Source organism: Pituophis catenifer, unplaced genomic scaffold, assembly GCF_029215685.1.
Source record: "Pituophis catenifer annectens isolate HBS135680 unplaced genomic scaffold, rPitCat1.0.hap2 SCAF_6, whole genome shotgun sequence".
NCBI lineage: Eukaryota > Metazoa > Chordata > Lepidosauria > Squamata > Colubridae > Pituophis > Pituophis catenifer.
In genome coordinates this window covers 23,034,422-23,047,899 of record NW_027256886.1, presented here as the reverse complement: position 1 = coordinate 23,047,899, position 13,478 = coordinate 23,034,422, and the positions used below count along the sequence as shown (strand labels likewise).

The 13,478-nt window shown below is 35.7% G+C and overlaps 1 protein-coding gene across 1 annotated transcript in view; it reads left to right on the top strand.

Moving 5' to 3' along the window:
• MME (membrane metalloendopeptidase) overlaps window positions 1-12,780 on the top strand; it is a 53,891-nt gene extending 41,111 nt beyond the window's left edge. The window contains exons 17-22 of the mRNA XM_070945069.1: window positions 2,262-2,381; window positions 4,853-4,986; window positions 7,003-7,068; window positions 9,512-9,607; window positions 10,636-10,712; window positions 12,548-12,780. Of these exons, the coding sequence (XP_070801170.1) occupies window positions 2,262-2,381; window positions 4,853-4,986; window positions 7,003-7,068; window positions 9,512-9,607; window positions 10,636-10,712; window positions 12,548-12,647 (593 nt within the window). The 3' untranslated portion in view covers window positions 12,648-12,780. The remainder of the gene's footprint in view (window positions 1-2,261; window positions 2,382-4,852; window positions 4,987-7,002; window positions 7,069-9,511; window positions 9,608-10,635; window positions 10,713-12,547) is intronic.
• Window positions 12,781-13,478: the final 698 nt, after the last annotated feature.

Sequence of the window (13,478 nt, the reverse complement as noted above, 5' to 3'; positions counted from 1 at the left end):
TGCTGATTGATGTTATTACCCTAATCTTCAAAGATACCCTGGAAAATTGTAAAATGCCTTTTATAAGTCAATGAGCAGTTTCTAAAGAAGAAGTGAATAACTAGGTATGGGTGTTTTATTCAAAATTACCTCACCAGTGTGACATCAAGAAATTGAAAATTAAAATGTAATACTAATTAGTCAACTGAAAAGAACTATTTTCACCTGTGGCACTAGAGGGGAGGGAGAAAGAATTATCTATTTCACCCAAATATATCCTTATAATTTGTTTTGAAGGAAGCTGAAAAGAAAAACATAAGATGAGAAAATTCCATACATGGACTTTTACTTGAATGAAATTAAATTTTGCCTTAGTAAATTCATTACAGAGGCAATACTAAAATTTCATACTTCACTTCAGTCTGTAAAGAGTATTTTCAAAGTCACATTGAAAATGTGTCTTCAAAGTGGAGAAAGATGGGAAATTTTTAAAACACTTCCCACATACTTTATTCATATACACTTTTATGTATCAGAGCTACAAATGTGGCACATAACTTACCACATCATTTAAACTTTGCAATCATACCTAAAGTAGCAGTTAAATCAGAAGTTAGATTTTTGATATTTTAAAAATGAATACGTTTTCATTTAAAAGATATATACTGTAACTCTTGGTTACAGATCTCTAATCTATTAATATTGTTTTGAATTTTGTTTCTGTTTTTGAGAATATTAGGTCTCATTCCTAGTTTTGCTTCATCTTCATAAGTACTCAGTCCACTTCTTCCAATTCCATTAAAAATATTGAACACTATGGAATAACAGTTTCTCATTCACATTTGATAAGGAGCCAATAATGAGCTGTGTCTGCTATGGTGTTTTGCTCTTCATTTCATACTTAATTAGTATGACTAATTAAGTATGAAATGCTTTGACAAATGCTGTGCTAAAATCAAGATACATTATGTTCATAAACTACCTGCTTAAAAAGTAGATTTAACATAAATTGCCTACTTAAAAAATGAAATTATAAATCAAGTCTTAATAGTTCAATTGGGAGAACAAGTGTCTGTTACTCCCAAATATCCATTAAATTGCATATGGCATCATGTGGTGATTTGCTTAATGACATAATTGAGCAAGTGATGTAAATTAACTTAAATGGCATAATGTTTATTATGGCATCATTACGTAAGTGACATAACTCACCAGAAATGTAGATGCAACAGACTTGTCTATTATTTGGAGGGGAGGGTATGTCCTATCTAAAATTGTTCCACTTAATCTGACATCCACTAAATTATAGGCAATTAAAACCTCTTTGTAGATTTCTCTTGCTTTGAATGTTTATTAAGCACAATCTTGTTTTCAGAGAGTTTATAGATTGGTTGCTTTATAATATGCCATAGAATCTTCTAGTATTCAATGATCTACTATCATTGTCATGCTTATAGTCTGTAGATCCTTAGATCCTTGGTGGCGCAGTGGTTAGAATGCAGTACTGCAGTCTACTTCTGTTGACTGATGGCTGCCTGCAATTTGGCAGTTTGAAACCAGGCTCAAGTTTGACTCAGCCTTCCATCCTTCCAAGGTTGGTAAAATGAGGACCCAGATTGTTGGGGGCAATATGCTGACTCTGTAAACCACTTAGGAAAGGCTGTAAAGCACTGTGAAGCAGTATATAAGACTAAGTGCTATTGCTATTGCTATTGCTATTGCTATCTTATTTGCCCCCTGTTTTGAAGACAGGGACAATATTTAACCTTCTCTAGTTTTTAGTACTTCCCTCATTTTACAGATTTCCTCAAAGATAATACTTAGAGGTTCAGTCAGATCACTGGCAAATAACTTCATATTCTAACATAAACGTGCACATATATAAATTCATTCAAGACCACTGTGTATCTATTAAACTGAAATATAATCCTTCTCCTTCAATCAGCTTTTTGTATTGTTCAATTCTCTCCTTAGACACAACTCAGGCAAAATAGAAAATGAGTAGCAATGTTCTTTCTTTGTTAACAGTATTCCTTATGCCATTTTTAATTTCTGGGTCCTGTTAGGTGACATAGCAATTGAGACGATCAAGAGCAAGACATTATATATTTATATCTTGCTATAATGAAAATGACTTTCAGATGGATGTAAGCACAATGCAAAAAGAGCAATAACTGAATTTGATCTCCAGTTATTTCCTTGCTAGAATTTATTCTGCTTTAAAGTTCTGCAGGTATACAAGATATTAACACTGAAATCCCTGGTCTCATCTTTCTGTATAGTTTTTCCTGCAGGGATTTTGCAGCCGCCCTTCTTTAGTGCATCACAGTCTAAGTCTCTGAATTTTGGTGGAATTGGCATGGTCATTGGACATGAAATCACCCATGGCTTTGATGACAATGGTAAGACAAAACAAACAAACAAACAAGAATTCATAAATGTTGTACATTAAGAATTCAAGGGGAAAAGAGATATTGCTATAATATTTTTCAATAACATTTGCACTAGAGGAAAAAAGTACTCCACCAATTGAAGATTGATTGAGTGAGCGAGTGAATGAGTGAGTGATTTGATTTATATCCTGCCTTTTCCCTCCCAAATTGAAACTCATTTTACCTTCCTACATTTTATCCCCACAACAAGCCTGTATGGTAAATTGACTCCAAAGCAGTTTCAGTGGATGAGGGTAGACTAGAATGACTAAAATATCCCTATGTCTGATCCAACATTCTAACTACCATGCTACATTAGTGTGACATAACAGTGTTAACTTTGCCTACTATTGTGTCTATTCATGTGTATTTCCCTTTTGCCTATGAAAAGAGCAACAAAGAAACAAATTACCAGGCCCATGTTTCTTGGAAATGCTTTCATTATGTTAAAATGCCAATCAACTAACGTAAGAGTGCTTATGTGGTGGCGCAGTGGTTAGAATGCAGTACTGCTGCAGGCTACTTCTGCTGACTGCCAGGGGTTCGATCCTCACTGGCTCAAGGTTGATTCATCCTTCCATCCTTCTGAAGTTGGTAAAATGAGGATCCAAATTGTTGGGGGCAAGTAATATTGCTATACAAAACATCATATCAAGGACATTAGTTGAAGTTAGGAATTTGTAATAAAGCAACTTATTGAAATGTTAGTCCTGTCATTCATATATCCCTATACATCTACATATGCATACAGACACTTACACCTTACCAATTGCAATTAGGACTGGCAACTCCATCACTAAATGGCACAGTCAGTAAATGAGGTTACATGTGATCATGCCAACTTACAACATCCATTCTGGCTGCAGCCATTAAGCGAATCACTGTGGCTCATTAAATGTGATATCCATAACTGCAACTTGCGACTTCTTGCTGGCTTTACATTTTGAAAGCCAGCTATGAAGGTTGCAAATGGTGATGCTGTGACCATGGGATACTGCAACCATCATCAATATGTGCCAGTTGCCAACTGCCTGGATTCCTATCAAATAACTGGGGATACTGCAATAATCACAACTTCAAGGACTGGTCATAAGTCTCCCTTTTCAGCACTATCATAACTTTGAATGGTCACTGAAAGCGTGGTCAATAAGCGAAGACTATCTGTGTTTACACCTGGTCAGAGATAGAGATAATATAAAAAATAGACATATTTAGTCCTAGCATTGCACGATACTTTATTATGAAGCAGTGGGGAACCAGCAGAAGGCAATTTCTGCCAGTCATTAGATGTGCAAGCAGATGGAAGCTTAGGGGAGACTACGTAATCTAAACACACTTCTATCTGAAGCCTGCAAACTCTCTGGGATAAGATTAAGCCAATGGAAGGATAAATATCCTATGCTTCAAATCTGTGGACTAAACAGCTCTTGGAGAGGGTGAAAGCTTCACTCATTCTATTAACAGCAGAATTAGTAACCAGATATATGTTGCATCACTGAAAAGCATGCTGGCTGAATACGTCAACAATGAGTCAGAATGATAATGTACATGAGAACTAGGTGTGATTTGGATAGTTCAAAAGGAAATACCCATAAGTATCCTTGCTGGGCAAAACACTTGGTAATGTTGCACTGCCGCCTCTGTTCTTTATGTACCTGTGTGTAATTTCACAACACAAATGCAAAAGAGTGGAGCTTATGACATCTTATTACTACACAAGTTTCTCATTTTGGCTTCATTATAGTTAGGAATAGATACTTTTTTCCTAATAGGTTTTCTTCCTTCTTTTCCAAGCTGTGGGTTCACTACATATTTACTGATGCAAGGTGAGCTTGAAAATGGGTGCAGCAGGGCAACAAACAAGTTCCTTTTTTATATATATAGAAAAGGATGTGGCACAAGGCACAGTTCATGAAAGTAGCGCTCAGCATATGACCATCTGTTTGAAATTACAACTATGCTGGAAAAAGTGACCTGTGACTGGTCCTCATAGTTACAACCATCGCAGCATCCCTATGGCTACATGATCATGAAGCAGGTGTTTGGTAAGTGGCTTGCAATTATGAAGGTCACAGCATCCTGCAGTCATGTGATCAGCATTTGTGACCTTTTCACTTGGCTTCCAAGAAGAGAAAAGCCATATTTGTGTAACAACAGTGGCAAAAAAGGTTGTAAAATTGGTGACACGTCTGGTGACATAATGAGTCACTTAACAACCCATCATTTAGCAAGAGACGTTCTGGTCCCAACTGTGAACATAAATTAAGAACTACCTCCACAGCCATTCCTACTTTGTGTATATTGGATCCTATCTTGAACTCTTTAGGAAAGTTTTCTAAAAAAAACCCTACACTCTTAGCATATTTAACTGTGATATAATGCCATTTTTTATTACCTATGTCTTTCTAATTCTATTTATGCATATTTCATTTGTATTGCAGGTAGAAATTTTAATGCAGAAGGGGACCTCATAGACTGGTGGACTAAAGAATCTGCAAGCAATTTTAAAAGTCAATCTCAGTGCATGATATATCAGTATGGGAATTTTTCATGGGATCTAGCTGCTGGACAAAACGTATGTGGGTTTTTTTAATACAAAATTTACAATGTATATTTTGGGTGTGCCATTTTATTTCATTATGCAACAAAGCATATATAAATAGGGGAACAGTTCTTAGAAGACTATTCAGTAAATCTAAACATTTGTGTCACCTATCAAATTGATTCTCAAATTTGTTTCCTGAAGGATAAGTTCAACATTTGGATGGTTGTCACTTCTCAAGGTTCATCTGCTAGAATTCAAAGATAGCATAGAAAAATGGACTCCGGTTTGGACATAATATTAAACTGATGCAGGCTGGGATTGTCAGGGAGATTGGCATACAAATCTGAAATATACATTGACACACACATACAGACACAATCCAAAATTTTAGCTTCAAACTCTTCTGTACTTATCAACTCACATTCCTGAAAGGAGAAAATGGAAGCTTGTTTGCTTTTAAATGAACAAAAGATTTATCTGGACTGTAGAACTCCTGCTTTATTTCAGCAGGTAATTTTTTTTTTTAAAAAAAAAAACTAGTTTGATCCTTATTTGTTAGCCTAACTTAAATTTGGTCTTTGTTAACTGGCATAATTGAACATTTCTGCATTATTGTCAGAATATTGTCAGAATATTGTCATGTTCATAGATTTTTTAAAAGATAATTAAGATTTAAAATATGTGTTTTATGTATTGCATGTATATAGAATGTATTTTAAAGAATGTATTATATATTGTAGCTGTAATTTTAAAATATTTAAATACCAAAGTGCTCAGGCATTTTGATTTTAAATCTACTCAGTCTCTGAAACTTTTAAGCAGGTCAAATGCGGGGTACAAATTTGAAAAATTTACCACCAGGTTCAGCTCTCAAACATGCTGTCATTAATTAAATATAAATTTTTCAAGCTTCTCTGCATAGTAATGTTGGAAAAAGTAGAAAAAAGAGCCCATGGAAGCAAAATTTTGCTAGGATGGGCAACACAGAGGGCTCTAGCACTCTGATCTGTTCATCTTGTTTTGTTTTGCAATTATGGATAAAAATCATCATTTATTTTATTTATTTATTTTGTCGCATTTCTATGCCGCCCAACTCCCAAGGGACTCATTTTCTACCATTTTCTCACAAAACATGAAGAGTAAGCCCAAAATTAGCTTAATATTTTTTTTTTAAAAAAAATCCCTGATCTTTCCTCTTCTACACACAAAAAACTCCAGCAAGCAGGAATCAAATTCTACCCTTACCTTCATATAAAAGAAAGTCTTATCTGCTTTCTATCATAAGCTCACCTTTATGTCTCCCGTTTATTACTAAAAGTGGGTTGCCTTCCAGATTAGTACAGAATCAAAGTATCAGCAGTTCATTAAAATAAGGTTTATTCATTTTGGTTAACTGGAATTTCACTATACTGTTCTCCCTACAATAGAAAATATTGATCAATTGATTATGCTTATATGCTCTTAAGAGTTGGGGTCTTTTATTACAGGAATATGTAAATACAACAAATATGTATTCTCAAGGCAACAATGTTAAGCTCTATCATTTTCATTCCATTAACAGCCTATAAATGTCCATCTCTGCACTTAAATAGAGTTTTTATTTTGAATTTCAAACTCCTTCATTGTAACTGCATATCCTTATGGAAATTCTTGGTGATGGGCTTCAAGAACCATAATAGCCATTTCTCAAAATTCACCTTGAGGTCTGTGCAATATCTTGTTTATTTTGTGCAAGCAGAGGACCAATTTTTATAGAAAAGGGAATATGGGAAGACAGAAAATATATATGTTATGGAAAATTTGAACCAGGTGTGCAATAGATCATATTACAGACCTTTCTTTTTCTGTGGGATCCCTTTCACAGAAATTAATAATGAAACATTTCCCTTTAGATTTCATAATTTTTATTGTATTTTGACCTTGAAGACATTCATTGTTCTTCTTGGAACTTGATTATTTTTAGTTAGTTAGATAGTGAAAGAAAAGAATAAAAAGAAAAGAAAACCAGGGTCCGTTTTCATTTCTTCATTTTTTTTTCCCTTTCAGCTCAGTGGAGTCAATACTCTTGGTGAAAATATTGCTGATAATGGTGGCATTAGACAAGCATACAGGGTGAGAAATGGCTACTTTCTTCACAACTAGATTATTTCTTGGAATTTATTCATTGAAATACAGGTTACTTCTTTGACACAGGTCTGGTTTATTAAACCCCTAAAGTTTTTTTCCTCCATATAAACTTATATACATCACTTTTTAATGCATAGTTGGTCATTGTATTCCCCAATTCTACTCTGTCTCCAACCTGTCTCTCTTCCTCTCTTTTATTTTCATATCTTTCAAAAGCTCTTCACCTCTGGTGCATGTCACCATTATTTTCATTGTGTAGTTGTGCAAGTTCTACATACAATATACTGTGAAATGCGAATTCTGCACTTGCTTCCTCTGTCAGTTGCCCTCCTTTAATGTTGTAATAGATTTATCATCCCCAGCCAGAATAAGAAAGATAGTACTCTGCAAATCTGCTAAGATCCATGAATTTGTATGTGTTTAATGGGCCCTCAAAGATACATTACTCCATTATTTCACTAAGCATCTTCTCAACATTCCATCATGTTCTTGTTTCTTAATTTTAAAAGCTGCTAGGCTGCTTACAGAATTAAACATACAATTCAGAGTTCCTACTTATAAAAAGTAATCAGTAGATTTGAGGTTATAAATAATATGTTATAGTGAATTGGGCAAGCTATTGGGAGTTAATTTACTGAAATATCATTTGATGAAATTCTAAATGATGTAAAATTTCCTACTGGTAGTAATGGAAATGGAATGGTAGTAATGGAAAAAATACTTCCTGCCTGATATTGCTTTTAAAATCTTAATTAAATGTGTACATATTATCAAGTTAACCAAATGTCTAAGGCAAAGTACATTCCAGCAAGGATTGCACTGTTTTATCCGTACAGAGAGATTAAAACTCTTTTATTTTTATATGACATTTTGACATTTTAAAAGAATTTTTTACTCAATAAACCATGACCAGTTTTACCAAAATAAGGTACCTAAAGGTTGTAATTTTTTTTCTTATTAATTGTATATTTCATAGTAGTGCAAAGTGATTCCTATAGGCAATTTTTACTAATGGTCAAATATATGAGTTCATTCATACATTCATTCAGTGTACTTGCTTCTACATTTAACTTTATACTTTATGGAAGGTGTTGTGGGACATCACATTCTACCAGGTGACAAACTGATATGCATAGAGTTGTATTCTTTCTCATTACGATTCATCATAGGCTGGGGGATCAAATTGGGAAGACAAAGTATAGAAGATTGAACCCAAATGTTGGTATATTGGAGGTGTGAACTGATGTGAAAAAAATCTGATGGGCATAAAAGTTGTGGCAGAGCTTCACAATCCACAAAATGCAATTTTCATTTCCAAGTAGAAGAAACTGACATTTTAGAACATATTGAAAACCACATTATATTTTATGTGGCATGCCAAATTAAGAATGAGGGAGGCAAACTGTATAAGACTCACAAATAAATTTTCTTGAGAGTGTGACTTCCAGTGGTATTATGTTGGGTAGGAATTTTACCATCAGTCCTTTAGTGTTTAATCTGGCAAACAATCTTATTAATATTAGAGGGATGGTATTCACGATGGACATTAAGATGATAAGAGAGAAGAAGGTTTTAACATTTTATTCATCTATATGGATGAATCAGAGAGGATGGATCTTTTAGAGGAACACTACCTTTCAGAATGAAATTTCAAAAGGATTTTGAAACAAGCATAGATAGAAATGGAGTTTGGAGAAATGGCCATTTGAGGTATTAAAAGTGGTCGTGGCATTTTTTTCTGACCACATTATCTACCAGTGTCCAGTTTGTAACATTTGCATCAGGGGTGCACCTTTACTACCGGTTCGCAATGGGATCATGTGCGCACATGAGCGAAGCAAGTGTAGATCACCAATGATGACATCCAGGACAGTGGGTGGGGCCTCATGCCGGTTTTACTACCAGTTCTTGCAAACTGGTCTGAATCATGGGCAACCCACCACTGGTTTGCATATGTTTGTGTACCAAAACTAGCTGGCAATACAAGCAGCATTAAAAAAAAAAAGCACTGACAAAGTTGGTTTCCTACTTTAATTCTGATCTATTGAAACAATGAATGTATGAATGGTGTCTTTGCTGTCTTACATGTTAGATAATTTGCATCTCAGCATACTAATCAAGCATGGCAGGAAGAGTTCCTGAGCTCCACTTGAACATTACTCTCTGTCCATATTTTTAAAGGAGAGGGAAATAGCGCTTTTCTTTAACGGAAAAGCTAGTGATCACCCTATGCTGGACCGATTCTCTCCTGTCCTCTTTATTAACTGGACATTGGTAAATCAATGTAATGCCCCTGATTCTTATGATAGCTCAGACCTCTTAGACTTCTTTCCGATGTATATTTACTGGGAGCTGAATTCACGGATGCTTACTTGTATTGTCCTGTTTCAAAACAGTACAATCTTTCCCTTTCCTCTTTATTTGCCAGGCCTATGACTCTTACGTACAGAAGAATGGAGAAGAGAAACGGCTTCCTGGGCTTGACCTGGACCATAAACAACTATTCTTTCTGAATTTTGCACAGGTATTATGCTTGGGCTTGATTGAAAGCTTTGCGAATTATTTTGAGTTACAATTTCACAGTTAAGTTGGAAACAGCAGGCTGGCTCTTCTCCTTCTAATATGAACTGGCAGGATTGCTAAGGCGACTGCCTTCATGGTCGTCAGACCAAGAGGTGTGTGGCCTGTCAGATTAAGTTAATCACTACCCTGTGAATGAATGCATTCTGGAGGTGAGCAAAGGAAACCAACTCACCTGTGACCCTCTACTTTGTTTTTAGAGCACTTTGCATCTAGACGTTGTCTAAGAACTTTTCTGCATTGCAGATTTAAGCAGCTTGATTCTTGTCCGTAAACCACTGACAATGAAGCCAGCTTAGGATATCCCTTTGCAGATTTCAGTCCTTTCCATCACTTTGGCCAGAGTGATGTTTTCTAGGTGTATTGTATTTCCAATAGTCCATAAGTGATGGGTTCCCCTGGAGGGGAAGGGAAGGGGATTGATCACTGTTCTGAAAATATTCAAGTCCCTTGGGACAGAATAACAAAATGGCAGAATTCCTATCAGTTTCAAGTCCATCCTTTCATTGCTTCATCAGTGAGCTTATTTAAAAAAAAAAGCAAGGCTAAGTTTTCATCATTCCACTGGTGAACTTGGAAAAAATAAATGGCTACAGATGAAAGAGAATTGGAGGGGAGGGCACTTTACAATGAGACGAAGCACAGCAGGTAAACCAGACTGTGCCATTTGAGCTGTCATAACTTGAAACATCCAACTTCTGATGAGTAACAAGAACAGATGGGCAAGGTTGCCTTCCTAGTGGTCTGAAGGCAGACAGAGGATGATGTTATGCATCCCTGCTTCAAGAAATGATCGGTAACTCATACTGGCAATGGGGCAAGCTGCTTGTATAGATCAACTACTGTATTAATATTCCACACACTGTCTCAATTTCCTATTCCATGTCACAGCGTTGGCCTCAGAAAAGTTAAAGAAGCAACTTCAATGAAATCATATTTTCTGCAAACTTTTTTTTTCTTTTGTTTTCAAAGGTATGGTGTGGGACATACAGGCCGGAATATGCTGTCAATTCTATTAAAACTGATGTACACAGCCCTGGCAAATTCAGGTAAGTATTCAAATGAACCTTTAAAAACAACACTATTATTTATGTTCAAATCAAAATATGTCCCTTGTCTTCATAGATTAATGCCATGCTTAATGTGTAGGACTTTGTAGCACCAGAGTGTTGTTTTTCTTCTTCATTCTTTTTTCTTCCTCATTCAATATTGGCTAGTTTCCTCTTCCCCCTCCTTGTTCCTGGAACAATTTGCATTCCCACTGCACTTAATCAAGCAGACATAATCTCCCAAGTGTTCCCTCCTCTCTATTACAACCAGTGCCATTCTACTAGCCGCAATAGACAAGGACATCCTGCAGGGAGGGAAGAGTAAAAAAAAAAAAAGATGACAGTAGCAACTGTACAGCTACCATACAGCACCACACACCAAGGGACCTCTGGCATAAAGAATGTACCATGTAAGAAGCAACTTAGAACTAAGGAGAAATTTCCTGACAGTTACAACAATTAATCAGTGGAACAACTTGCCTCCAGAAGTTGTGAATGCTCCAACACTGGAAATTTTAAAGAAGATGTTGGATAACCATTTGTCTGAAGTGGTGCAGGGTTTCCTGCCTAAGCAGGGGGTTGGACTAGAAGACCTCCAAGGTCCCTTCCAACTCTGGTATTCTATTCTATTCTATTCTATTCTATTCTATTCTATTCTATTCTATTCTATTCTATTCTATTCTATTCTATTCTATTCTATTCTATTCTATTCTACTCTACTCTACTCTACTCTACTCTATTCCATCCCATCCCATCCCATCCCATCCCATCCCATCCCATCCCATCCCATCCCATCCCATTCTATTCTATTCTATTCTATTCTATTCTATTCTATTTTATTCATCCATGTCCAAATAAAGTTTTGGAAGACACTATAGGAGTGGGGGAGAGGGGAAGAGATGTGATGGAAGTTAGGCTGTCATATTTAAATAAGTTCAACATTTTCTCAGCTAGTACAAACTGACTGTTTGAAAAGCCTATCCATAATAACAGCCTCCACACTACTATTTGAAAAGCAGCTCTGTTGAATTAAATGGTCTAATGATAGACAATATGTTTATCATACATGAGAGATCAACAAAATTTCAGAACCAAACAAAATTTTTGCTCTGTTTTATATCAGTTTTGAAATGAACCATTTTGTTTTATTCATGTTTCATTATGTTTCATGAAAGCAGCATGAAAATTCTGAAGCTGGCATCGTTTTTTAAAAAATAGCTCTCTTAATCTGGAGTGTTTCCAAATTAGATTTCAGTTGGAGCAGATCTTTATCCTATTATTGGCAGCATCATGACAGTTGGGAAAGATCACATCTAATTCTATCTAACTTGGAACATATGTCCACTTTTTTCCCAGCCAGTTATGTTGCAATCTGTAGTGCCTGTCTTAGTCCACAAGGACAGTTTCCTTTTAATTTGGATGTATTTTATAATCAGGTATCCAATGTATTGTTTGTGGTCAAGCATCAGAGATGTCATCAGGACTTAGATTGTGCTAAGTACAGCATATGAAATGATAGAAATGAAAGTTAATTTGCTACACATGTGCTAAATGACATATGAGTGATAGCAGCCATGAGGCTGACTATACTGTATTTCTCTGGTCCCAGTATGGAGTATCAGGTACTGAAAAAGCAAAAGACAGGAGAAGGAGGAGGCAGAGAAGGTGATTTGTCAGTATACATCTTATTGCAGAAAGAAAAGTAAATGTGTAATTCTGGTCCAGAAGGCAATGGAAGAAAGCCAGCATGACAATTTTTTTTTCTTTTTAAATGTTGATCTTTCAAATAGATCCAGCAATACTAAATTGTGTTTTTTGTTTTTCTTGCTCTAAAGGGTTCTGGGATCACTGCAGAACAACCTGGAGTTTTCTGAAGCCTTTAAATGTACTGATAAAGATTACATGAATCCTGTGAAAAAGTGTCGTGTTTGGTAACACCGCTGCACATAGTAGAAGCCAAGAGGAACAAAAAAATCTGGAATGTTTTAAGCACAATAGAAGTGACTTTTCTGCAAAGGGGACCATAAAAAGGATATATCAGGTGCACTAATAAAGTGGAATTTTTAAGAAAGAGAACAAAAAAAGCCTTGCTCAGAAAGGCTCATCTAGCAATTATTCTGATTAAACTAGGAAAATGATAAACTGATCCAAGTAGGAATTTCATTTTTATTTTTATTTCGAAGATCCTTCCTAATTTCCATTCAGCGTTCAGCTTTTATGTTTTACTTTGTTCATTAACATATTGGTTTCAAAGCAAGTCCCGCCAATTTCAGTGGAACTTACTTTTAGGGGTGTGTGCTCAATTTGAACAATCTAAGTCACGTAAATGCATTATTAAACTTTGAAAACAGATGAAAAAAAGGGAATACCAAACAATGCAAAAGCTTGAATGTGAAATGTAGCTAAGTGTGAGATTTAGAACCTTTCCCATTTTTCATCACACACTTGTTCTTCAGAAATGGCCTTAGGAGCATTAGCACCCAGAAAAATTTGCATGGGCCTTAAGTTAATGTACCCTGAAACCCATTGGAATCTAGATACTGTCTTATAGTGGTAGCAGCTAAGTAGAGTCACCCATAACAAATTTGGCTCTCCATATAGAGTATATCCTTCTTACAAAAGAAGATGTACAAAGTCAGAAGTTATGGATGAATGGGGTATGCAATCACATGTGTGATGATAATGTGTGCCTATCACAACCTATTCTATGTGCCATTACTTTTTGGGTTGGAGATTAATTGTAGGTACTGACCCATCACTGGATGT